This window comes from Carettochelys insculpta, chromosome 2 (genome assembly GCF_033958435.1).
Source record: "Carettochelys insculpta isolate YL-2023 chromosome 2, ASM3395843v1, whole genome shotgun sequence".
NCBI lineage: Eukaryota > Metazoa > Chordata > Testudines > Carettochelyidae > Carettochelys > Carettochelys insculpta.
In genome coordinates, this window is record NC_134138.1 from 114,246,528 (window position 1) to 114,274,178 (window position 27,651).

General features: G+C 43.1%; 1 protein-coding gene and 1 long non-coding RNA gene across 3 annotated transcripts in view; one reads left to right on the top strand and one right to left on the bottom strand.

The window, feature by feature from the left end:
* The window catches only part of LOC142009463 (uncharacterized), a 99,788-nt gene continuing 72,137 nt past the window's right edge, over window positions 1-27,651 (top strand). The window contains exons 1-2 of one of the 2 annotated variants that reach the window (XR_012644476.1): window positions 1-93; window positions 4,179-5,369. This is a non-coding gene — a long non-coding RNA (uncharacterized LOC142009463). Of the gene's footprint in view, window positions 94-478; window positions 607-4,178; window positions 5,370-27,651 lie in introns of those variants that run through there. The other variant, XR_012644475.1, reaches the window with a different exon arrangement.
* Window positions 12,851-27,651, bottom strand: part of PARD6G (par-6 family cell polarity regulator gamma) — a 108,183-nt gene continuing 93,382 nt past the window's right edge. Inside the window, exon 3 of the mRNA XM_074987577.1 lies at window positions 12,851-15,595. Coding sequence (XP_074843678.1) covers window positions 14,736-15,595 — 860 coding nt within the window. The 3' untranslated portion in view covers window positions 12,851-14,735. The remainder of the gene's footprint in view (window positions 15,596-27,651) is intronic.

The window sequence follows — 27,651 nt, forward strand, 5'->3', positions numbered from 1 at the left end:
CCCTGCCCAGTTAAAAGGGCCGGGCCGCGCCGCATGGGAGTTTACCTCTGACCTGCCTTTGCTTCGTAGTTAGGGCCACCGGAGCTGACGTGCGTAAGTCCACTCCGAAATCTGCCTTTCCGCAAGACAGCACTTCCCCCTCCCCCGCCCGTCCCCCGCGACTTGCACTGCCGCGCCAGCCCCTGGCCCAGGGCTGCTCGGCTTCAGCTTGCCAGTCCCTTCCCCAGCTGCACCACAACGCCGCTGAGTGGGAGAGCAGCTGCAGTGGATGTTGGACTCCCCAGCCCGTACCCGAAGCCCACCCCTTTAAAGAGCTGTATCTTTCACAGGCCCGCGTGCGAGGTGTGAACACACCCCCGTCTCAGATTTCTCTCCCTCCCTCCCGCGCATGTGCCGGGGGAGCCCGCAGGGCATGATGGTCGAACCCCGGGCACCCTGGGAGCTGTAGTTCCTTGGTCAGCTCCCAGCTTCCACGGCCGGTTGTGGAAGAGGGAAGGGACTACATTTCCCAGGCTGCCCTTAGCCGCCAGCAATAGGAAAGGGAGGGGACGAGGGGGAAGCCCTGAGACCCGGAACACTTAAGATATTACAGCAGGATCCCAAAAGGTACTTTCTATAAAACCTTTAGTACTATTTAAATGTTTGTTATAACAAAATCATTTTGCTGATCACTCTTTCCACTCCATTTTTCATTAACTTCTCTTATGCACACTCCTTGCAACTATTATTTTGAACCTTAAAAAAGATTGTCCACATTTACAAAAAAAGCAACCTCTCCCCTCCCCCAGAAATTCCTGTGCACATACCTTTTTCACATAGCTTTTCCTGACTGTCCATGATAGCAAGCACACATACCATCTCACCTTTGTTGTTTGCTTCTGAACCTCTGGCCATGCTATTAGCATGAACACGTAGCTGTCTACTATGCTGCTGGTTGGGCAGGCAAGTAGTGTTGGATCTCCAGTGCCTGTGATTGAGACTACAAACACAGCTCAGAATAATCATAAAAACTTCAACATCTAGAAGGGAGGGATCCCACCAGCACTGCGTATGGAAGCTTTGCAGGAACATGAGGCAAAGCCCTCTGCCATAAAGAGCATGAGGGGGACTCAAAACATGGTGGCCGTGTCTACACTAGCCCCAAACTTCGAAATGGCCATGGAAATGGCCATTTCGAAGTTTACTAATGAAGCGCTGAAATGCATATTCAGTGCTTCATTAGCATGCGGGTGGCCACGGCACTTCGAAATTGATGCGCCTCGCTGCCGCGCGGCTCGTCCCGACGGGGGTCCTTTTCGAAAGGACCCCGCCTACTTCAAAGTCCCCTTATTCCCATGAGCTGATTTGCATGGCCATTTCGAAGTTTGGGACTAGTGTAGACATAGCCAGTAGGAGCAGGAGCCATTAGAAACTTCCCTGAGTCAGCCCAGTTCCACCTGGCATATGTAAACTCCCTATGGAGAAGCAAGCTGATGTAAGTTTGAACAGGAATTCTTTAGAGTAATTTTCCCTGAAACCTCATCTACTCCCCACCATGGGTGCTGGGGCCTTCACAAAAGTGGGGAGACTGTAAGCCACCACGCAGGGCCATCCTTATGAATTCTGGTGCTCTACATAATGTGAGCACTGCACCTCCCCCACCTCTGCTGGGGAGTGGATCTCTGTTCTCAAGGCTGTGGAGGCCGTAACAGAGCAGGGAAGCTAGTGGGAAGTGGGCCAGCATCCCAGAGCTGCAGGGCAGGAGATTTAGGCCGTGGGGGTCCAGGAGATGGAGAGGGAGCGCTGAGGGATTCAGCTGCTAGGACCGGGCAGAGGAGTGAGAGGAGTAAGTCTTTCAGGGCAGGGAATTCGGCTGCTGAGGCTGGACAGTGGAGTGAGGGGGACAGAGACTGGGGCTGCTAGGGCTGGATAGTGAAGCAGAGAGCTAGTGAACTTAGGCTGCCAAAGTAGGGGATTTGCCCACTAGAGCTGGAGCAGGGGCCAGAGAGCTGAGGGACTGGAGCACCAGGGCTGGGAGGTGGAGCAGGGATGAGGGGATTGGGCCACCTGAGCCAAGAGGCAGAGCAGAGGCCAGAGTGTGGAGAATTAACTGCTTGAGTAGGTAGGGTCACACTAGGCGCACACAGCACGGGGCATTACTTAATTTGGGGCACAGTGGTGCCCTACACAGTTGCATACTCTGCATGTACCAAAGGATGGCCCTACCCTTAGAAAAATCAGTATGAGGCCAGAGAGCCTGCCACCCCTAGCCAGGGTGCAGCCGAAAGCCACCCCCTGCCACTTTGGCAGGATTCAGGCTTCCCACCGTGTGATTCTTACCACAACTGGGCTACAGCTCCAAGGCCCACCCCCTACCCTGAGGTGCGGGAGCCTGGGTCCCTCCACCTGCCATGGGCAGGAAGACAGCCAGGGGGCTGCTTTTGGCAGCCCCTGAACAGCAGGAAGGTGGAGCATTCACACAGTTCACATGACTGCTCAGCTCCACCCTGGCCTTGCCAGGGTTGCAGGGGGTGCACAGAGAAGAGAGGAGTGTAAGGTGGTCAGGTCTGCCCCAGCAAAAAGTGAACTGGTAGTGCTCCTCCCCCCCACTACAGACCCCATTGCCCCTCACCGCTGCTTTTTTCAAAATGGCATCCACCCCACCGAAAATTTCAGGGGGAACCCAGGCAGTGACTTGTGATGGGTTACTGCTTTGGTATTAGCGAATACCTTACAATAGTATGGAAGTAGAGTCCTGCATATCCGTGGCCTTGGATGCAGAGATCCATGTCTCATTTTTGCAGATATGGACCTGGATGCAGATCGATGTTTTGAATCGGTACAGAGCTCTATAATGAAGTTTAATTATGTAGTTTGTACCAGATCTGTACCCTGTGCTTTGGCAGAGGCAGAAGCGGGTATCCCCTTCTCTGTTCTTTTGCTGATCGAGGCAGTAGAAGACATGCAGTATAGTTGGAATAGTAATATTGCTTTCATCCTCAAAAGTTAATAAATGTCTATGGAAGTTCTCTGCAGTTCCCCACCCCATATTTTAGAGATAGCAAACTTATCTTGTCCGCTGATGAATTCAGCTGGAATAAGTGAAGTAAATAGGCTAGCAGCATAGTGGCCAGGGTAGATGTAGAACACCAGTCACATCTAGGCCTCTCACCTTTATCCAGCTAGCTTTGACATCAGTGAAACAGCTCCAGTGATGCACCAATGCTTGAATAACCAAGGAGAAAGATCCTTGTTGATGAACTCACTGACAAGGGGGGTTGGAGCCAGAATAGGGATGCGTACGCCATCAATTCCTCTACTACAGTTAGGGAGCCAGTGGCTATGAACACACAGGGGCGCCAGGTTTGATAAATTTTTGGCCGTGCTCAGAACAGCTCCAAGCAGAGTTATTCTGCATACAGGATGGACCAGGGCAACAGCCCCAGGCCTCATAGTTTGAGGGCTCTTGTGCCTTTGGAATGTGGGGTCCAGGACACTGGAGGATTAGCAGGGGATTTGGCACTGGTAGCAGCCAACAAACTGGCCGCAGCCCGCAACACTCCTTCCTGCTTCAATGGCTCCCAGTGTCACTCAGGGGAGAGGGCAGAAGCTGGAAAGAGGCAGGGTGAGGGCAGAGGTTTGGAGGAAGGAGTGGAATGGGAAGGGAGCAAAGCAGACTGAGGCACTTGGTGCTGCCAGACCAGTCCCCACTCAGCCCCCCAGGCTCCCACATTCTCCTGAAGCTCAGGGTCTCCCTGAAGTGCAGGATCACCTCAAACATTGGCTGGGATGACTGAAAATAAGAGCACATATGGGTGAAGCTGGGCCCATATTCTGGAGTATATATGGCGCCTGGGTACCACAACGCCATGTAACTCACCGCCTAGCTGAAGGCATATACTATTTCCTGCACACTACCTAGTCACAAGCCTGGGTAACAGGAGAGGACTAATGGCTGTATACACCTGTAAGACAATGTTCCCACTGTTGCAGATTTTCCAGTTCCACACTGATTGCCTACTGTTCAATAGCACTGCAGCATTGCAGACTTCCAGTACCTGAGCACCACTCTGTTCTCTGCTGTCAGTACATGTCTCGCTTTGGTGCAGTACACCTCTTCTAAGCAAAAATTCTGACCCCACTGCTTATCCCTAATCTGCATGGTTATAATATCCCACCTGTCAATGCTCATTTCTCAGGTCCAGAAACAACTGTGTGGAGCAGCTTCTTGAATGCTAGAAGTACCTGGGCATTTGTCATCTCCCTCGTTATCCAGTTATTGAGCGTGAACAGCTCCACATCTTCATCCCCTTGTTATAGTACTTGTTCTCATTTTGCAAATAAAGGAGAGCCAGGCATTTGTATAAGCAACGTTCATGAAAATTGCACTGGGCTACACAGGATCCAGAGTTCTGCAAGAGCGATGGAGACCAAAGTGATGCTCAGGATTGTGGGAGTCTTAAAATGGTCACAAAAGTTGCAGGACAGAATAGTCATTATGGAATGAAGGAAGTAGCATGGTGCCAACTTCACCGTTAGATCCCAGAAGTCCCAGCCAGAACCTGTGACATCTTACAAAGTATTGCAAAAATGTCCCAAAAGGTACTGGGCCAGATAGCATCATGGGACACACAGACACTGGTTTACTTTGCATCACGTTTTCTGTGGACAGCCAGCTTGTGGGGAGAATACAGCACTGATGCATGTACCCCAGTGGGGATGCAAACGAGCAGCATTCTACATTGTGTCATTATGCAAACAACTTGCTTTCATTGAACTGTGTTAGTTAGACATGGCCTTATTTAATGGGTTCTGCCTGTGAGCAGGCACCACAATATGCTCCATTCTCAGACCAACATGCTTGAAAAAATAGAGTGATAATCCAACACGGTTCTATTTAGTCTCAGTACAGGTCGTAAGATTAGCTAGGTCACATATGCAGATCATATGGGCAGTGCTAGCAAAAGTCTCCAGTCAAAAGTGCATGCACAGGTGAAGTGGAATACCCATAAGGATAAAAGAAGTTGCTTTCCAGCCCAGGTAGGGTATTACCAAGGTCAGGCCTACACTAAAGTGGAAGGTCAAACTAAGAAATGCAACTTCAGCTATGTTAATTACATAGCTGGCATCTACGGACCTTACTTTGAACTTCCATGTCTCCTCCACTGCAGGAGGTTGACGGAAGCATTTACTCCTGTTGACTTCCATCGCTCTTCACGAGGACCAGGACCAGCAGCACTGACAGGGACACGTGCTGAGTTTGATTTAGCACATACCTACCAGATGCGGTAAAATTGAACTCCGGAAGATCAGCTGCAGTAGTGTCGATCTTCTCCATAGTGCAAATGTGCCCTCAGGGTTTGACATGATGGCTAAGCCCATGATCTAATGTAAGTACAGACATTCTAATTGCTCATAAGTGCCTGATGCTGTTTTGAATCACACTGAACATTTATCCTTAGTGATATTTTCAAGCAGTGGGTTCCACACAAAGTACGTTTGTAGAAATATACTTCTTTGTGTGGTTTTAAATCTTGCCAACTGAATGTTGAACTTTGTAACCAAAGGTACATAGGAAGAAGCAATTTGCCTTCTCTGCGTGAGTCAGTTTGTGTGCCTAACTCATAGCCCTGTTTTGCATCTTTTCCAATTAAAATAGTCCTATGCCAAATCATATTTACTGCCAGTCTCTCTCTCCCTTCTATTTTTGTGACACTCATTTTTGAAACTGGCATATCACAGCTGAAATCCAGTATGGATGGTAAGAATATTGCACTGTTTTGTCTATATATAAACAATACATATCACTGTTTTCTATTCCACTCCATGTCCATTCTAATATTTGCAAAACAAACACTCTTGTCCTTCGCATGAAGGTCTAAGGAAACTGTTCCTCTTACTTTACTTTTGTAGTTGATCCTTCAGCCAAAAGAACAGGAAGGCAAAATGTCCTTATTTCTAAATTTCTATTTTTAAAAAGAACCTCAAGCCTGTATAAATCATCCCATGAATGGCAAAACAAATGGTACAAAAATCCATTTTACATAATCAGTCTAACATTTATTCCGAGTATTTCTTCCTCACCCCACCTCTCCCCCAACAATATTCTTTCTAGAAGAAAAATAATTAAAGAGAGTGCTCAGTTTCTCTAGTGATTTATTTCTATCAATTAAAAAAAAAAAGCTTGAGCAACTTCCACAGGGGTCTGTATTGGGACCAGTTCTGTTCAATATCTTCATCGACAATTTAGATATTGGCATAGACAGTATGCTTAGTAAGTTTGCAGATGATACCAAGCTAGGAGGGATTGCAACTGCTTTGGAGGATAGGGTCAAAATTCAAAGTGATCATGACAAATTGGAGAAATGGGCTGAAGTAAACAGGATGAAGTTTAATGAAGACAAATGCAAAGTGTTCTACTTAGGAAGGAACAATCAGTTTCACACACACAGAATGGGAAGCAACTGTCTAGGAAGGAGTATGGCAGAAAGGGATCTAGGGGTTATAGTGGACCACAGGTTAAATATGAGTCAACAGTGTGATGCTGTTGCAAAAAAAGCAAGCATGACTCTGGGATGCATTAACAGGTGTGTTGTGAACAAGACACAAGTCGTCATTCTTCTGCTGTACTCTGTGCTGGTTAGACCCCAGTTGGAGTATTGTGTCGAGTTCTGGGCACCGCATTTCAAGAAAGATGTGGAGAAATTGAAAAGGGTCCAGAAAAGAGCAACAAGAATGATCAAAGGTTTAGAGAGCATGACCTATGAAGAAAGGCTGAAATAACTGGGCTTGTTTAGTTTGGAAAAAAAGACAATTAAGGGGGGGGACATGACAGCGGTTTTCAAGTATCTAAAAGTGTGTCATAAGGAGGAGGGAGAAAACTTGTTCTTCTTGGCCTCTGAGGGTAGAACAAGAAGCAAAGGGCTTAAACTGCAGCAAGGGAGGTTTAGGTTGGACATTAGGAAAAAGTTCCTAACTGTCAAGGCGGTCAAACACTGGAATAAATTGCCTAGGGAGGTTGTGGAATCTCCATCTCTGGAGATATTTAAGAACAGGATAGATAAATGTCTATCAGGGATGGTCTAGACAGCACTTGGTCCTGCCATGAGGGCAGGGGGCTGGACTTGATGACCTCTCAAGGTCCCTTCCAGTCCTAGCATTCTATGATTCTATGAAAAAGTTTGTTCAGCCTATGTTTACACTGTGCCCTTAACTCAAAAAAAGATAGGCAATTTATGCTACGCAAATTGCGTGCCCTATTTGAAGATAGGCTAATTTCAGCATTTGGCATTGTCTACACAGCACCAAATGTCAAAATACCGCACTATTTCAAGGCATCCCTTACTCTTCCTGCAACAAGGTGTTACAGTGATGCTGCAATATTGTGCCTGGTGTTTCAAAAGATATTTCAAAATACCATGCACATTTCATAGATGTGGAGTATCCTGAAATAGCTCTGCAGTGTAGACGTAGCGTCTGTCAAAATCTGGAAACAGGCCTATGCAATAGTTAGTTAATATTTCAGCAGACATCAGTAACACTGAATACCACAAACAATGTCAACAGTAGAAATGTCCTGATGTCACATGACAGTTTAGTAAGTCATAGCTAGGATCTTTGAATTTAAAATCTCATTCGAAGAGGAATTAAATTAGAGTATCAGACATCTTTATCCTGTTTGCTCATTTACCAGGCAAAAAAAGATGATTTTTCTGTCACCTTTAAACTCCGCCCAGTGTGCGAAAAGCAAGCTGTATTATTTCAGCCTCTTCCTTCAGTACCAGTTGGACATCTCATCAATTAGAACTTAGCTGGAAGTTCTGCTGAGGGTTAAGGAAGCAGATAGTACTGTAGAGATGGACTGAACGGACACGGAAGAGCTCCTTCAGTTCTAATGGAACTGAAAACTCGTTTTAGTTAATTAAGCATATGTACTTTGAAGACCCGGTTACAGATGTGCAAAGTAAAATGCTATTTTTACATAGCCACACACTAAATTCTCAGTGGCTATGAACCTCATGTGGTACCCCAGACACACAGATGTTTCCGCCCTGTCCAACAATTCAGAGGCTATCACAAACGTGCCCTTAGACCTACAAAAGTTTCACCACAGCTGTTAAGAGTACTAAAAACAAAACAAACACCTTGAAAAGATGGTCAAGACTTTTGTAAAGGAAGTGACCCTTCCCTAGCACTAGAATTAAGACTTCTCCCCAGCAGAACTTGCCCTCAAGTTCAAGCCAAGCCTGCCTACCATCCACTGACTGGGCTGAAATAACTCAAGTTTTCCTCAGAGGTCTCCCATTAGAGTAGCAGCTAAGCTTAATGTTGCTTAAAGGGATGGCCTCAATTTAAAGAGAAAGAACTTTCTATTTAACACTGTTCCTATTACAGTTAAGACCCCAGACTTCTCTAACTGAAAGTTGAGAAACCCTTTCTTCTATTTTTCCAGTTAGTTTGCATAGGACACTTGTTAGCACCTTACAGATAGTCAATTTCAGACTTCTTGCACACCATCATTTTTCATGTGTGTGCCTCTTTCCCACAGCACCTGCACTTTTAAAGCTCTTTAAAAAGAGATTATGGTAAACTACAAAAATTGGAGGTGGGTGGAACTCTGAGCAGTGGTATCTGAAACTATTTTTAATTCCACTTTTTGAATGGTTTCAAGCTGATAGTATCCCTCAACTGTATATATTCACACCTCAAAATGGGAATGACAGATTCAGCTCCTAGACCTTTATATTTTACCTTGTAATAAGGATTATGGCTTTCCTTGTGAGAATTATGCACTCACTGCTTGCTTTAACTAAGTTAATATGATTTTTTCCATCTGAGTCTGACTTCTTGTATATTCAGATTTTGTGAAAGCTTCCTTGAAGGAGAATTCAGTTACCTTTGTTGCCTCTGTCACTCTTAAATACTTGTATTTTAGAGCTCATAAAATCCTTTTATGCTGGAAAGTCACATGCCAACAAGTTTAGACTGAAATACAGAGTCTTGGCTTGTCTCCTGCCAACTGGAGAAAGTTATTTTTCCTGAAATCAGAACCGTAACTCCTTCATCTTGAAGGAGAATGTAAACTGAAGGTTTAGAGCAAATTGGGAACAATTAGTCTCAGGCTTCAGCGCTATTCAGGGACAAGTGCCTAATGTCCTTCTACACTAAAAATGTAAGAGCTTTGATTAAGTTAGCCCTATGAAACACTGTGAAAACAAGTGAAACACTGGGATCCGTAGATACCTTTACATGCTCTTTGTTCTGGGGAATATATATCTAATTGACAATCTAAATATCAATTGCTGGTGAGGATCCCTTTTAATGGGAGTGTTCAATTAGTCTGCAATTGTAACTGGACTTCAGATGAAAGTACCTCCACTCCTTCTATTCAGTCTGAATGGAAATTTGACTGATGTTCCTGATGCAAGTTTTTATCAAGTCTATGGCTGGGCTGCGTCTACACAAGTTAAAATCGATTTTCTTAACATTGATTTCTTAACACTAGGTTTTATCAATTTGATTTTGAGCATCCTCACATTTCCACATGCTCCCCACAAAATTGATTTATTGCAGCCACACACAAGTAGCTTCAGTCGACTGCTGCAGCAGTGTATTGTGGGAACCTATCACACAGTTCCCTGGGCCCTGTAGCATTCTGGCTATTTTCAGTGGTGCAGCACAGGGAAAAAAATGCCTTGCAAGTAGTTGTATTTGATGACATCTTTCCACATTTACCTTCCCCTTTCTCCTGCTGTGTTAAACAAATGTCCCTTTTTCCAGATGGGCTCTGGCTTGCCTTTGTAAGAGATGTGCTTTTTATAATTGAGGGCTGGGGAGGGTTAGTAAAGCATTTAGGAATGGATAGAAAAAAGATTTCGGGTTTCCCAACAGATTGGTTTTTGAAAACAGGATGCAAAAGCACTGGATCTTTGTAGGCTTGGATCTGGATTTAGACTTCCTGGCAAAGACCACCCTCAGAACAAGAATTTGTTTAAGTAGGCGTGGGTGCGACACTGAAACTGCAATGGATCATTGGAACAGTTACAGCTTGGGGCAGCTAAAGACCCCAGACGATAGCTAGCCCTGAAAATCATGTCTGCTGAGGGAGACTTCCCCCCAGCAGCTAAGAGCGCCCTGGCTACAGCCAACAACCAAAACTTACAACTGCTGAGGGAGAATTCCTGTGAGTTTCTAAAAGACACCCGACTACATCCAGCACCTGAAAACCATGACCGCTGGAGGGAGACTTCCCCCCGAGCCGCTAAAAGACCTCCGACTATAGCCAGCCCCTTGCCCTTTGGTTAAAGCCCATCCAAAATTTTCCTTTGAGAGGACAACCAAAATAGTGACAGTGACAAAGTATTTTCTTCTGTTGACCAAAACTCGTGACTGATCAGGGAGACTTCCCCTGCCCGGCTACAGGACCCTCACTGCACGCAGGCTACCTGGCACTTTGCACAGCACATCCTTTTATTGGTTTGGGTCAAGCAACATGATGCAGCTGGGTGTGGGAAAGTTCCAGACTGCAAGTCGCTTCTGGGGGAAGGGAAGAGAGGGGATGTGGGGGGGTCAGGACAAAATAAGTGGCTGAAAAGAAGTTTCTCATCCAAACACAACCCCCACTGACAGACCAGCTGCCACATGGTGCGGGGAGGGGGGGCACGGCGGGCAGTGGCTGGCACCCGGGCAGCATAGAAGAAAAGGCAGCTAGCAGGGATACACACAGACCCACAGACCCCACAGCCACGCTAATAGCAAACAAGAAGAGAAGATTTTTCAGCCTGTCATGAGCCTGCAGCCATGGGCTTCCAGGTGCCAAATTGAAACAGTCTTTCTGTTGCCTAATTCTTGTGCACCTGAGAGCAGTGGAGATGGAAGAGGCCAGAGAGAACTGTGGGGCACACACAAGACATCTGTGGAGGCTAATGAATTCAATTTAAAGACATGGCACACCCTCACTACCCTTCATTCAAAATATTAAATTCGAACTGAACGCTACATGCATCAGGTTACTATGATATATCGATGTCAGTTTTAGTGCTCCATAAATTGAGCTAATGCAATTTACAGTGAAGACAGGCACTTGGAAAAATCGGGCTAAATGACTTAAAATCAGTATTATCTCGTAGTGTAGACGTAGCCTACGTTTTAACAAACCAGACTAAAGAGTTTTGGGAATATCTATCCCTTGATATTCTGTAGACCATGGTTTCCCAAACTGGGGTGTGAAGAAATTCCGAGGGGGTGAGGGGTGAGAAGCAATCCAGCCCCCCGTCATTTCCCCCACCCAGAGAAAAGAGCCGGCTTTTGCTTCTGAGCCCCTGCCATTTTACATGGGTGACCAATATAGCTGCTATAAAAAGCAGGCAGCTAGCAAAGGCCCATGTGGAGCTGGCTGCTTCCTGCAACAGTGAGTGAGTGTGGGTTGGAGGGGTAGGATGGGGTTAGATGCGGGTTGCTGGGGGTGCCTGGCTCAGGTGAGGGGGTGGGGATGGGCTAAGAGTGGGGGGCTGGTGGTGCCTGGCTTTGTGGGAGGGGAGGGGCTTGGGCAGGCGCCTCACAGGGATTGGGTGGCCAGCCAGCTTGCAGGGCTTGGGGGGCTGGTGCTGGCATCACAAGGCTCAGGTGGCTCAGGCTGGCGGTTGGCCCTGGCAGCACGGGGTACAGGCAGGTCGGGCTGGCCCCAGAAGTGCTGGGCTCAAGCAGCTGGTCTCAGCAGTGTGGGGCTCGGGCTGGTGAGCAAGCATCTGGTTCTGGCATCGTGGGGCTTGAGCGGGCGGCTGGCCCATGGCTGGGGTGGGCAGATGGTCCCAGCAGCATGGGGCTCAGGCAGCCAGCAGGCGACTGGCCCGGGTAGGCGGTCAGGTGGTTGGCCTTGGCGGTGCAGGTCTCAGATGGGCGGGCAGCTGGCACAGGGCTCAGGCAGCTGGCCAGCTGGGACTGCACCAGATACCCACAAAGGGCCAAGAAACACTATTTGTGCTTTAACTATTTTTAATTTTAAATAATTTTATATCAAGTTTTTGTGTTTATTTTAAATTACAAATTGAATTTTTTGTTAAAGATGGGGGTTGGATGATGGTAAAGAAGGTGGGGTGGGGGCATGAGGATTTGTCAAAAATCAAAAGGGGCCATGCCGCTGAAGTTTGGGAACCATTGTCGTAGACAGCATATTGAACTTTACAGAACCATCTACCCTTAACAAAGTAGTATTTTACTCAGAGAGGCTCCAAGACGGCTACTCGGATGTTTCTCCAAATGCACTACACTTCCACGAAGCACTCTGTACCATGGTGTCATATAATGCACATCTTAAGTGTTTTCTGGGAAGTCTGAGCAACTCTATTTCTCTAGGGAAAACATGTGACTTGAAAACTGTCAGAAGAGTAACAGTTGCACCCCTTACTAAAGGCAGTCATCTATGCAGAAATACGCAACCCAGCAGAAATCAGAACAGTCTGCTGTGGCTAGAAAAGCCCAGTGGGCACTTCCCCTGAGGAGCAGAACAACCACCCTATGCTGAAATTCAGCAAACGTATGATCAAAAATTAGACTCCCAACTATTTTGATATGACTGAAGAAGTCAGACTTCCTTACTGAAAGGCATAGTAAGAGGGAGGAAAAAAAAGATGCAGTGCAAGTTACAAGAGGTACATGCCAGCACTAGCTTTGCTAACATTTAAATTAAAAACCACCCAGACAGTTATCACAGTTTTTAATCCATGGCTAGCCACATTGCTGAGCCTGTCATTATTCACCAATGAAAATAAAAGTTCAAATCATACAGAAATCCTCTTACTCAGAGAACAGTGTACCTTTTAATAAAACTACTTTTATTGATAAACTGGTCTGTGAGAAATTGTCTACTGCACCAATATGCATCAGCTAAAAAACTACTACCTCCAGCAGACTACAGATAAAGTCATTGCAAGAGATTGTCACAGGATCAACATGCCATTGTTCCAGGCCTAACCAAAACAGGTACACATCTCTCAGACTGACACTGCAAACAGTAGAGAATGTTAAAAACAAAAACAAAACAAAACCCCTAAAGGTTTAAACTAGCCAAAAAATTACAGATTTAATTTAACACCAATCATATCCGGCAGTGAACTTTGTAACATCATGTTAATAAAGTAACAGTTCATTTGTATTTTTAAAGATTCAAGTGACGAGGAACCCACATACACATTCCAAGTCCAGAAATGCACCTTGTTAAAACCTCAGTGATCCCAGTTTTCAAACCCAGTGCAATATTAAAGAAATGCCCATTCCACCACATTAAAAATCCAGAAAAGCTTTAATACACAATACTACAAGGTTAAAAACAAAAAAGAAAATGACACAGCTAAAAGTAGAAAAATACATTGTAAGACAACAGTAAGTTCCTTAAACTCTGGAAGATATTACAAAACGTTTTAGATTAGACCATTTTAATAATTTGTGGCATTTTCAGGAGATGAGAAACGAAGAACTGGGAATGAACTTGTTTCCTGTCGATAGCGAGTCCAGGTACTGACTCCCAAGTTGGTAGCTGTTGCCCCCGCCTGCCCCTAAAATGGTAGATCCCTCTCTGCTACGTCAGTTTCTGAAATATTGAGCAAACTGTTTCAAGATAGGCTACAAGTGAGCCAGCATCTTTCAAAGAGTATACTATGGACAACCAGCCTTTTGTAGCTCGAGTCTGTGGAATCAAGTTGCCCCTAAACACACAGCAAAAAGATCTTTCCATCAGTTATGTGGTCTAAGGCATGGTGGTAATATGTACTTAAGTAATTCATATTTTTGATTGCCCCCCCCGCTTATTTTCTCTAAATTCATATTAATAATACATAATATCAAGAAATGGAGATAATGAAAAGTTACTAAAACTGGTAATTTTCTTGTCTAATAAATATTTTAAAAAAATAATGTGCCTTTCACATGATGGTGTTGGAGTCAGGTAAAACTCCAGTAGGGAATCTATTTTCCTTTTCACATAAAGTTAACCTCATATACAAAAACGTTACAACTCAGACAGTAATGCCACTGACCAGCAGGTGGTGCTGATCTAAAAGGAATTATGGCATCAACAGTCCCTTCTGACCCTCTTACTCAGACTTCAATAAAAAAAAAAAAAGCCCACACACTCAGAGAGCCAGAGAGAGAGAGATCTAATTTGGTCAAAGATTTGTAAGTGTAAATTTACCATTTCCTCAACATCGCTACCACCAGAGTGGGAAACTGCTCATTTATACAGATTTTGTTCAGATTAGACATAACGTGGCAAATTAACTGTGTAAACACATTAATAGAAGACCAATACACAACAGGAGGACTGACCAATTGCTGATGAGCTCTTAGTATTTTAAGATAAGACTACTGTTTTTTCTCTGACCAATTTAAAGCTACCCCAGTCCAAACAGACATGTCTGTTACTACTCTCAAAAGTCCACAAAAACCCAAAGAGCAGCAGTGCTGTTTCCTAGCCCAGGTGATTTTTTTCTGAGTTTATGTCAACTAAAAATAATTTTAGATCTGGTGCTTCCGTTTGCTCACACATTTTAGAACTGGAACACAAACCCTAGATTTACACTATTTGCAGTAAGAGTTTTATGTCTAATCCCCAAAACCATTTCCTAGAAAGTAACATTTTCCACACCCATGGGGTCTTCACGAATGTAGGTTCTGTTTTGTTCTGTGCATCAGGGGTTGCAAGAGTCCAGTTTATTCCAAGTGGCACTTAAGATTGAAGACACTCAGTGCAGGAAATGCCACTAAAGTGTAATCACAGTTCCATCCTCTTCAATGCCTCCTCTGGGGATAACCAAACTATGGCGGGGATCCGTTTTTAAGGAGCTTAGTAGTTTGTGGATGTTGCCATTGCTTTCTCGACTAGAGTTATTGTGGAGAGCCATGTCTCTCTGAAGTCTGTGACTTAGACTGCTGCCGTTGATTTGGGAGAGGCTACTGGAGGGGAGGCTGTGTAACTTGGGAACATGTTGTGAGTCCAGACCACCCTCAATGACAATGTCAGCTTCGTCGTCACTCTCCATCTCATCAGGGTGGAAGTTTTGCAGCACGTGGGAGGAAGGCAAGCTGTGGTGACTAGCTGTGCTATCTGTAGACTGGCCTGAGCTTCCAGACATCCTGCTGGGTCGGATAACATTGTTCTTTTGGTTTGATGGCTTGACAGTGATAATAAGATTGTGGCTGTTGGCGATCATCATGTCAGTTACTTGGTCAAGAGTTTTCCCAGCCACTTCAATGCCATTAACTTCCAGGACCTCATCATTAACAGCCAGCAATCCTGTGCTCTCTGCTAAGCCACCAGGAACCATACGAGAGATGAAAATACCCGGTACTTTATCCACTCCCTGGGGCGTTATTCTTACACTGTTCCCATCACGGATGTAAAATCCTAATGGTTTCTCGCACCCGTGTCGATAGAGCCTTACTCTCCTGTGCGTTTCTGGAAGAATATCCACATCAATGATGGATGACACCGGCCTAAAATCGTGAGGCATGCTGATGTTAATGTGGGGACGCCTGCGGAGGTTGTCGTTGCGGAGGGTCACCAGAGCCTTCTTTTTCCTGGTTAGTGTGTTGGTCCCAAAGTTACCATAGTCCACTTCATCTGGAAAAGAAAAATGTACTGTTACAAGTCAATTTCATGGAGGATAGGGCAATCTGAAGGGGTACTTCTGTAAGTAAATACGATTTGGTGGAGTGTCTCTTGCAGTGAAGTCCACTGCTTACTCAAAAATCTCATTTAATTTTATGTTTGTCACTACATCATTCGCATAACTGACTGAATTACAATTAATACTTCCAATGGCAATCATCTTTAGCAAGATTAATTTCAGATGTTCAATCTCACAATCTGTTTTTGTAACCATGACTATGTTATCGCAAGATACATAGTTCTGTATTTATGGGAGGATTTTCAACATTAGGAAATTTTTATTTCATGCATCTCTCTCATATGTGCAAATACCAGCAAATATGCCAAGCATCCACACATGCCTGACGCCGAAATTTGAATCTTGACGTATTTTATGACCAGTTTACAGGTTTGTGTGTTTCTGTTGGTGCCGGAACTGAGTGTTACTCTGCTTCTGTGACAAGTGTGCACATTTTGAAAGTGTGTAAAACTTTCTCTGCTAAGAAACTTTTATCCCAAGAATGCATGTGACTGATTCCAATCAGCAGAGAGATACATGAACATGTCTAATTTGACTGAGAAATTCTCCAAGAGCCACAGAGTAACAGATGTATCAAAATCATTACCCTAGTATCTAAGACAAATACAGAATCATATTTTAACATAAATCACACATTCGAGAGATTTTTCATCAGATGTTTGTCCCCTCTTGAACCTAAGTACTAATAAAACTGTTGATTAATTCTGTTTGAAGACAAGCCTCTAAAATTTCACAGGTGGCAAACAGCGAGAGACTAATATTTTTGTAAAGTAGCACTAAGCTTTCATTTTTTCCCTTCCACAGCACAAATAGTTTGGGTGTATTAACGTCTGTTTGAAGAGAAGTGGTCTCTCTCTCTACTAGATTTTGTCAAAACCCAAAAGTGCTGGAAACCGCCCCCCACCAAGTTTATACCCAGATTTTACAGAAATGCTTAATGCATGATTCTTTCTGATCATTTTTCCAAGAGGATTATGGAGATTTATATGATGAATAATTAGAAGATGAAATCTGACAGGATGATTTTAAAGTTTATACTAAAAGTTATCCAGCTGTTAAGGGAAACTGAAGTTCTTGGTCCGAGAAGCAGCATTTCTAGTATCTTCTTCTAGTTGCATAAAACACCTTTTTTCTGTCCAAATCCTGTTAACCTATACCCCATCTGCACAGCCTACTTTAGCACAGAAGGGCCACAAAGCAGTGGTAGGCCTCTCCCTGGAGATTACCTCCAGTCAAAGGAGCATTCCTTGGGAAGGTTTGCAACGTTTTAAGCCTGTCCCTATTCTCTTTCATTACAGGTCCCTCAAAATCACACCAGCTGCTCCTACTCTGCCATATCACCTTACTATGCACCAGGCTATGAGTTCATAACTAATCTAGAGCCAATGCTGTCCTTACCCAACCCTTATCTCCATCACTTTTGAGTATTCATTAGCCAAAAAGAACCCAAATTGTCATGAGATTGAGGAAGCTTGCAGGGCTGGTAACCTGAAGAAATAAACTTCTTGCAGACTAAAGAACTTTTATGTGGACTGTAAAAACAAGCACAGATTCTACTAAAAGCTGACACTCACCTCCCACTGCCTTCCTGGTAAAACTTAGAAGTGCTTGAGGGAGAGGTGTGTGGATAGGAGATTTAAAATCAGAAGTAATTTCTCAACTATAATAATCATTGTGGTAGCAGCACTGTATTTTACTTTAGTGATTTAAGCTTTCATTGTTTTTCATTAAACTATGCAAATTTTGGTGAAACATTAAATAGTAACGTCTTTGTTGATATTCAAAACACAAAAACACAGTTTTAATTTAGAACATCCCTTTACAGTGTTGGAATTACCCTCATTGTACCAGTTAATTAGACCCAGAAGGAGAATCTCCTTCACTTTACCCATATTGCAATGAAATTGCACTGGTCAGAGTCCCTAACCAACCACTCACTCCCTCAAAATACTCAAGCAATGTAAATGGTGAAAAGTAATGCAGTGTTAAAACTGAGTCCTTTTGCAAAGCAAAGCAGACTTGCAGAATTGTACTCATCCAATTAGCGAAGTCGGATACCTTAATTTTCTTTGTATGTCAGTAAGTAAACAGCACATGGATTGATTTATATGACAATTTACAAGACTACTTGGTGCTGTCAATGCCACAACTTAAATAAGAGTACACAAAGCTATCCCAACATGTATAGTCATGATATCCATGCAACAAGTTTCTTTAGTTTCACAACCATGGGAGGGAGAGAGACCTGAATTCGTACTGCTCTTTTGACCTTCTTCCGTGCATTTAGCCAACTAATCCATCTTCTGAGAAGACTGCCCACATTCCTAACCTCTGAGCAACTTCCTACAGCTACCTTTTTAATTAGAAAAAGAATTTACCACAAAATGGTTTTTCTCTTTCCCCAAACATGGATCAGACATGAGGAAGGATAATATCACACAGACCATGTTCAGTGCAGGTCCCTGACTGGTTTAGGGTTTAGTGATATTTCATGAACAGCTTGTAGTAGCAGGCTCATTGACACACTGGGATTTTCATTTTTCTGGTAGTATGAAAGAGTGGTTTGTAGTCTGGCCATTCTGGCAATATTAGTTTATAATATCACACTATTTTCATGTCTAGAACTCAAGTTTAATTTCTGGAAGTTTTTACTAAATGTCACTCCAAAGACCTGGGAACTAAAGTCAGCCACTTGACTTTGGAGATAGAGATATCAAAATAAGCTACAAATTAAAGCTCTCTAGAAGAGCTTAAATACAAAATACATGATGGCAGCTTCTACAGGCATGCCCTGCGAGCCCTCCCACAGCTGTACATGCAACAATTGATATCTGCACAGTAAACTTTTCTAAAAAGAAAATATTTTTGATTTATCCTGAAGAGAAACAGTTCCATTGAAACTGAACATCCATTTCCATGACAACAGAATTGTTGTCAAGAACACCTCACAAGCAGTATGTGTCAGAAAAGCTGTGGCAAGGTTGGAAGAGGGGAGAGTACTTGTTGGCTAAGTTTGAAGATAAACATTTCTCTTTGCTAGTTTGCAAATCTGTCAAACCATTGTTTATGACTGAAAGTCAGCAATACATGGTTCAAAACTCAAATTGTGACACTGCACAAATTACACAAGTACACAGTTAACAGGTCAATGTATAGCAGCAGTGAGTAAGTGAGAAAATAAATAGTGAATATGAGTTTCTTTGTCATAAAAATTCAGGTAGCAATTCCATTTTACTTAACAGAATGCATCATGTTTGACTACCTAGTCCTTACTGGGGATGAACAAATATTGTGCTAAATCTTGTTACATTCCACACAAGGCAAGCTGGCAGAATTCTCCATCCTATGTCATCATTCTGAGGTGGAATAAAATCGATTCTTCTGTGGGTCAAACGGTGTTTCTGGAAACTTCTTTACAATGCTGGAAATGGTGCCTAGTGGTCTTGTATTTCAGCGAAAGTCAGATTACATAAATAAGAAAAAAAATGTGAACTCTGCATGGAGCTACAGTACAAGAAGTAATCACAAGTGACAGAAAGGAAGAACTAGACTTCTGTGTGCTGAATCTAAACACTGAATCTGTTTCTTACTTAAGTATTATAAAGAGATTGTTTGAAGCTCTGGCAGGCATCGAATGCAGTGCTTACAGACTGATAAGGTCTGGGATCTGACAGATCACACTGCTTTTGCTGAAGTATAGAAGACTCAGACATGAATTTCAACTATGCTGACTTTTATTTCCTGTAAATGTTTTAAATGTCAGGGAGAAGGGTTCCTGAACTTGTCAACTCCATCCCATCAGATTTCCCAATATAATGCTGCATATCCAGAAATATCTTATACTTCTTCTGGAGACAACTACTGTTCTTCTCTCTCAAAAGGCATTTACTTCTAGTACATTTAGAAAAAAATTCCATTATGGAGCAGCCTGTTGGAGAGATACTTGAAATATTTTGGCTGCATCTTCACTTCATAACAGTCCAGTACATCTTTCATCTCAGAACATCCTTAATCCATTTAGCGAGATGACCACTTATCATGGGTGTGGCCAAGTTTCCCACACTCCCATAAAGTTTGTTTACAGCAACCAGTTCTGGCTCTCAGTGTTCTGTGCTGTTATTTAGTTGTAATTTACCCCTAAATGTATTCCAAAAGCCCAGTAAGCAGTGGCAGTGTTAGTAATGTGCTGGACAATATTGACCACTGGTGGTCTGGCAAATTCTTTGGTTGAGCACTAGAGAGGTTCAACCTGTACTGAAACCTACTAAGACAGCTTTCACTCCCAAGTCTGGAAACTTTTCCCGGAACAGCTTCTAAATTTTGTCAATGACTTCAAGCTAAAAATACATCGTCCCAAATACAGCAAGTGCGCAAATACCCAGGACACCCATTAGTTACTCTTGTAACAAATTTGTATTCTGCCTCAGGCTGTTTGTGTACAGAACATAAATATTTACCTTCCTCCTGGCCACTGGGAATACTACCCTGGCGTCATGCAATCAATTCCCCCAAAACAAAATCCATCTTGTGGGAAGCAGATTTAAATAGCTGTTTATAAGGGAAGACGAAAACTGCTTAGTTCATCTGGTTTTAGCCAAAAAACTATTGTATTTCCTTAATTCACATGAAACAAGAAATTATAGACCTTCTGAAGCAACACCAGAAGCACCACTCCCATTGCTTGGACAGCTGCTTTTCATAAGGAACTGCCTGCCAGACTGAATACCAAAGCTTCGCCAGATAAGATTATATAAACAAGTTGAATTCCAGAGAGAAACAGACTGCCAGTCTCCTATAGGAACAGTTCATTTCAGACTGTACGTTTTCAGCGTGTGCACGCTCTTGGCTTATTATTTCCTCTGGGAGCTGTGGAATATTAGTTGACAGCTCTGGAAAGTACTTCAAAGACAGAATTACTTCCACTAGGGAGAGCAGCACTTCAGGCAGCTTGGGAATGAGGCCAATGACTCATTAATAGCAATTGGGTTGCCCCTCAATCCAATAGATCTCCATTAGTGAATGTTAAAATGAGCAGAGGTCCTAGAACAGTTTACAGGAGACATCAGGTTTAACTCCAATACCTCTAACAAACACTATTAAAGTATTTTACCATAATATGGTTTATATAAAACAGACTGATCGTACCTCAGTGTCTAAAACAAACACTCTTATACAGGCGGAACCACTCGTCCAGCACCCTTGGGATGAGCTGACTGGTGGCAGACAACGGGAGGCCAGTATTTACTAGCATGTAACCAGCACTTCCATTGCTTACTGGGCTCTTAGAAGACATTTAGGGTAAATTACAGCTAAACAACAGCACAGAACACTGAGAGCCAGGACTGGTGGCTGGAAACAAACTTTATAGGGCCACAGGAAACTTGGCCAGAGCCATTATAAGTGGTCATTCAGTTAACTAAAATCATGCCAGATTAAGGAGTTCACTGGACAAGAGAGTCTGGATTAGAGAGGTTCAATCCGTAACTAAAGTTATAGAATGAAAACAAAAAGTACTGCGACACAGAAAAATCTTCAGCCAAAATGAGACCTAGTGCAGATAGCATGCAAATGGATTAAAATGAAGTAGACATGAAGGGAAAAGTTTAGGCAAGTTCCTGTGTCTAGATCAATGTGAAATGAGTAACTGGGGGAAGGGAGAGACTAAGCTAGTGTTCAAATGAACCTTTTAATTATTATCCTGAAGTTTTTAAAACAATCAAAACTTATTTTCCCAGTAAGCCCTAGAGGAGCTGCTCTAAGTTACAGCCTGATGAAGAAGTGGTTGTACTTGCTGTTCTATTAAAAGTAAATTCTCATTTTTTTCCACTTCAGTAAGACTGTACCATGTACTTTTTTTTTTTTTTTTTAAAGTGTGTGTGTGTGGGGGGGGGGGGGGTTTCTGTTTTTCAGATTAGAAGATAACTTTGCTGTTTTAGCAATGCCCCACAAAGGAGTTTTTAAACAAAGAGCAAAACAAACAAATACCATCTCAAGTTAATATAACAAACAACCAGAAGAGAGTGCTGAAATTGTGTTCCTCTCATATGCTCCCAATTTCAACACTTTCCATATTTTATAAAATACAAATTGAAAACTAATGTGCTTTAGTAGCAGGATGCATGTTCTACCACATAATGACAATAGAAAAGGGAAACTTTATGATCGAACAGTATAGTTGTTACAGGCTGAACCTCTCTAACCTGTCACTCTCTCATCTGGCAACATCTGTAATGCATCCTGATTTTAGTTAGCCAAATGACCATTTATCATGGGCATGGCCAAGTTTTCCAAGATCTTATAAAGTTTGTTGATAGACACCAGTCCTGGCTCTCAGTGTTCTGTGCTGGTATTTAGCTCTAATTTACCGCTAAATGTCTTCTAAGAGCCCAGTAAGCACTGGGAGTGTTGGTATTGCCGCTAGACAATATTGACCTCCTGTGGTCTGGCAAATTCTCTCATTTGGCACATGTCAGGTCCTGAGGTACCAAACTAGAGAGGTTCAAGCTGTAGCTCCAGATGCTGATTCTAGTCCACTGCAGTTTCTGTTAAAGACAACCTGTCATGGTGATTCAATATTAAAAAAGATTTGTTCACCTTTCAAAAACACCAAACAAACATTGACATGTTTGTAGGGTTTAAAGTCCAAAGAGCCACAAGTAGTGCCTGGCTCCCTTGTCTGCCCCGCACCTTGGTTTTTAAGTCCATGGAACACCCTGGTCTCTGAATGGTCATCATTGTGCTTCTTGCTCTACAGGACAAAATACAACAATAGCTATACTACCCTCAAGGCTTCTCTTCCTTTTCAGCATCAGCAACAACTGTGATATTGGTTAAGTTCACAATTTTGGGCCCTTTTCCAAGGCTGCTACTTATACCAAGAAAATTCTGAAGTTCTGACTAGCCTGCCTGATATTGGTGCTTCTGGCCACTGGGTGCCACTCTTCTGCTTACTGAATAACCCTGCTTGCTGCTGTTTGCTGGGGCCCTGTGTTTCGTCAAAACTTTTGGTCCCCTACTTCCTCTGAACATGCCACTCCTCACAGGCTGTTCAAAGTATGGCCACAGGCTGATTGTCTTGTATATGCTTGCCCCCTGAAATGGGATATTTGAGGAAATAGGAAAGGACTACTGCTAGACCCCAAGACTTAATTCCCAGCTTTCCTCACCTGCAGAGCCTAATGCCCACAAAGAATCCTTCCTGCCCAGCAGTTTGGGGCTCCCTACACAGGAGGAGTTATTTGACTCCTAATTTTACTTGCAAGCTGGAGAGGCAGGTGGCCAGAGGAGTGGTCACAATGTGATACCTTCAGTCAATGTGTACCAACCCACAGGTGTGCAGCTGTGTAAAATAAGGTTTTCAGCAATCCATTCTCTCCAGTTTGTAAGAAGACATTTTCTCACTGTTTAAATATTTGTCCAGAAATCAGCTTCTGTTTAGATTTCTCTCTCTCCTGGCAGTTTTCACTCTTTTTATGAAGCAAAGTAAGAGCCATTTGCTGGAATTAATTTTGAATTCAAAGCATGAGGTTGTTCCTGGCCTGGATTCCACCCTTCAATGACAAGTGCAAAGTAATGCACAGGGGAAAATAATCCCAACTGTATACACACACATATAAATTAGCTGTTTCCATCCATGGAGGAAATCTTGGAGTCACAATGGTAGAAACTATCAGGAAAAGGATTAAACACAAGACACAATATTATAATTTCACATAATAAATTCACCATGTGACCAAACGAATACTGTGTCCATTTCTGGTCGTGCAATCTCAAAAAGGATGCGATAGAACTGGAAAAGTTTCAGAGTGGGCAAAGATGATTAAATGTACAGAATAAACAACAAGAAGTCCCGTGGCACCTTATAGACTAACAGATTTTTTTGAAGCATAAGCTTTTGTGGGCTAAGACCCACTTCGTCAGATGCATGTCACGTCTGATGAAGGGGATCTTTTCCCACGAAAGCTTATGCTCCAATTTAGTCTATAAGGTGCAACAGGACTTCATTGTTTTTGCAGATACAGACTAACACAGCTGTCCCTCTGGTAATGTACAGAATGGCTTCCATATGAGGAGCCATTAAAAATTAAGATTATTCTGTTTACAAAAGAGATGATTAAGGGAAGACATAATAGGAGGGCTATAAAAATCATGAACGGTTGGGCAAAAGTGGTATTTACCCTTTCTCACAATACCAAAACTAGGAGCCACCTAATGAACTTAATTGGAAATAGGTTTAACAAACAAAATAAAGATTTTCCACACACACACCCCACCCCACCCCACCCCAAGCACAACTAACCGGTAGAACACTCTACCATAGAACACTGTGATGGCTAAAACTAATTGGATTTAAAAAAAGCACTTGTTAGTTCATAGAGGTTGGGTCTCTCAATGGCTGTGAGCTAAGATGGTCAGGGATGCAGCCGCTTAAGTTGGAGTTACCTTAACCCTCTTACTGCCAGAAGCTGGGTGTGGAAGACAGGATGGATCACTCCATAATTGCCCTGTTCTGCACATCTCTGAAACTCAGGCACAAGCCCCATATCAGAAACAGGATACTGAGCAAGATGAACCCTGGTCTAACCTAGTGTATTAGCTCCTCGTTCTCTGCTGTTGTAATATGTTTACTACAGACAGTACCAACCATTTTCTACAGCCATAAGACAGCCCACTTTGTCAGACAACTGTAGGTTACAAGAACAGAGGCATGAAAAAAAGGTTGTGTGTTTTAAATAAAAGCATTATTTCTGCCTGAGAAGCGAAAGATTGAGAGGTTTTATTTCTCCCTACCCCTTCAAACCCAGCCTCCACTGGTTTGTCACTCAATTCACAGCCAGTGCAACAAGTGGCTTGCTTTTTTGGGGGGACGGGAGGAGGAATCCTATCACCTTGTTAGCAAAACTAGCAGTTTCCACAGAAAGCAGCTCTGAGCTGACACCTGACTGGTACCAGTTGTAGGGTAGGGAATTCTCCAGCCAGCCACAGTCCAAAAAAACAAATCCCATGGTATTCTGAATGCAGGCAGCCCTTAGCATTCCAAGAGAAAAGAAAATACATCCCACATAGCTGATGGAATTAAAAGTAGAATAGTCTAGCAGGGCTGTATTGCCATTTACAAATTAAGGCGCATTCAAAAAAAAAAATCAGACCTGTAATTAAGTGAAATCTCTTTACAGTGTGTAAATAATCAACACGGAAGCTGTCGCTCTGGTCTTGTCCAGCCTTTATTTATTCTCTGTCTCCCACTGAGTTTTGATCTGGAACTCAAAATATATGGTGCCATTTATTCATCCAAGTAATGAACAGCCGTACCATTTTGTCTCCACCTTGACACACAGAAGTGCTGGCTTTCTATAACAACCTACCCTTCTGAAGAAAAAGAATGAGGGAGGACTCCAGTCATAACAAAAAATGTGTACCCTCTGTGTCAATGAGACAGTGACCTACACATTAGTGTACCTTTTGTGAAAGAACATCCTGTGTTACATGTTGTTGTAAAGCTACAATTAAGTTTTTGTGAACAGTAAATATAATTGTTTTGCCCAATATTTGAAAAACTTGTAAATATTTTTACTATGGCTCTGAAGTTTGGAAGGTAACAATAAGACGGGTAAGCAGGATTGGTAGGTACTGCCGGGATACTGCTGGAACGGTTAATTGTTTTCTCAGTCATCATTTGGGATTCAGTGGATATCCCATATAGATTTCCAGAAAGATTTTGATGAGGTCCTTCACCAAAGCCACTTTCATGGGATAAGAGGAAAGGTCCCTTTGTAGACAGATAACCAATTAAGACAGGAGACAAAGGGCAGGGATAAATGCTAAGTTTTCAGAATGAGGAGTGATAACTAGTGGTGTCCCCCATGGTACCGTACTGGGACCAATCCTATTCAACCTATTTATAAATGATCAGGAGAAAGAGATAAACAGTAAAGTGGGAAAATGTGCAGATGATAACAAAATTGCTCCAGACAGCTAAAAACAAAGCAGACTGTTAAGAACTTCAAAAATCTTACAAAACTAAGTGACTGGGCAACAAAATGGCAAATGAGATTTTATGTTGATAAATGTAAAGTAATGCATGTTGGGGGAAAAAATCCTACCTATGGATATAAAATGATGGGGACTAATTTAGCTAGAACTACTCAAGAGAGATCTTGGTGTCATAGCGCACAGCTCTCTGAAGACATCCATGCAGGGTGCTGCAGCAGTCAAAAAGAAAACAGAATGCTCAGAATCATTAAAAATGGATAGAGAATATCTTATTGTCTTTATATAAATCCTTGGTACATCCATATCTTGAATATTGCATACAAATGTGGTCACCTCATCTCCAAAGAGATATAATGGCATTGGAAAAGGGCAACAAAAATGATTAGGGGGTTTGAAACAGGTGCCATATAAAGAGAGATTAAAAAGTCTGGGACTTTTCACCTTGGAAAAAAGGAGACTAAGGAGGGATACGACAGAGGTGTATAAAATCACGACTGGTGTGGAAAAAGTGAGTAAGGAAAAGTCATTTACTTGTTCCCATAACAAAAGAACTAGGGGTCACCAAAAGAAATTGATAGATAGCAGGTTTAAAACTGACAAAAGGAAGTTTTTCTTCACACGGTGCATAGTCGGCCTGTGGAACTCCTTGTCAGAGGAGGTTGTTAAGACCAGGACTTTAATGGGGTTCAGAAAAGAACTAGATTAATTCATGGAGGTTAGCCAGGATAGGCTGGAAAGGTGTCTCTAGCCTCTGTTTGTCAGAGGCTGGAAATGGATGACAGGAGAGGGATCACTTTGATGATTACCTATTCTGTTCACTCTCTCCAGGGCACCTGGCATTGGCCACTGCTGGAAGACAGGATGCTGGGCTGGATGGACCTTTGGTCCAACCCAGTATGGCTGTTCTGATGTTTTTAATACCAGCCACAAGCCAGCTTCATTTTCCCCAGAGTTAGTACCTGGTGGGCTGCCTCTGCTGTATTTACCTGTGTCTCCAAAGTGATCTGTTGGCTGCGAATCAGAGTTTTTGGCCAATGGGAACTACAGGAAATGGTGCCCTGGTCCACGCCACTTCCCGCATCTCCCATTGGCTGGGAATAGTGATCTGTGCCCAGCAGAAGCTGCAATTGCTTATACTTGTGGAAGCTCAAGTAAATATAGTGGTGCCAGCCCACCGGGGGCTAATCCAGGCAAAGTGCTGCCATTTTATTGCCCAGTCCTGTTCTATGATCTCAAGGAAAGGCATATTTCCTAATCTGTACTCTAATAGTGAAATTTTACTCCATGGATAAAGCTGATCTGGGAGGGGAAAAAAAAACAAACCAACAACAAGCTAACAGGATTTATTAATAGAGCGATTTTAAAGAAGGAACTGAAACTTTTCAAGGCGAGTAGAAGGAAGGAATGAACCAGGGAGAGAACAAACAGGTAGCTCATTTGAAGAGGATTCGGGGTCCTCTGCAGAGATTTAAACAGCCTCAAAGAGACAATATTGGCATGAATATTGTTCTGCAGACAGCTGTATGAAAATCAACAGTGGAGCTTTCCCCATCTTTTAGTCTTTTCAACTTTACACAGGGCTACTTAGGGTTCAACTCAAGGAGGGCTGCCATTTTAGTGGTACTTGGCAGGAGGAAAAGAGCAAGTCAATATCAGGCCCAGCCCTCCCAGGTGGTAAGTTTCCCTCAAGTGCCCTTTGCAACATGATCTGAAGTAGACATTTACATTGTGGGACTGGGCTCCGTAGTTTGTCACAAAGTGCTAACTCACAGACACATGAATGAAAAAAGTAACCCTTTCACAGAGGTTTTAAGGTTCTGTGTGTAGTAAAGTCTATGTAGAAAGTGATCACCTCTGCAAAGAAAGGCTGCTCCAGCAAGTCGGGCCCTGAACGCTGGGTCTCCTAAGACCTCAGTTAAATGCTCTTCCTGCACAACCTTGGGCAAGTCACTAGATCTCTCTCTGTGCCTTGACTCACCAGATATACAATGTGAAA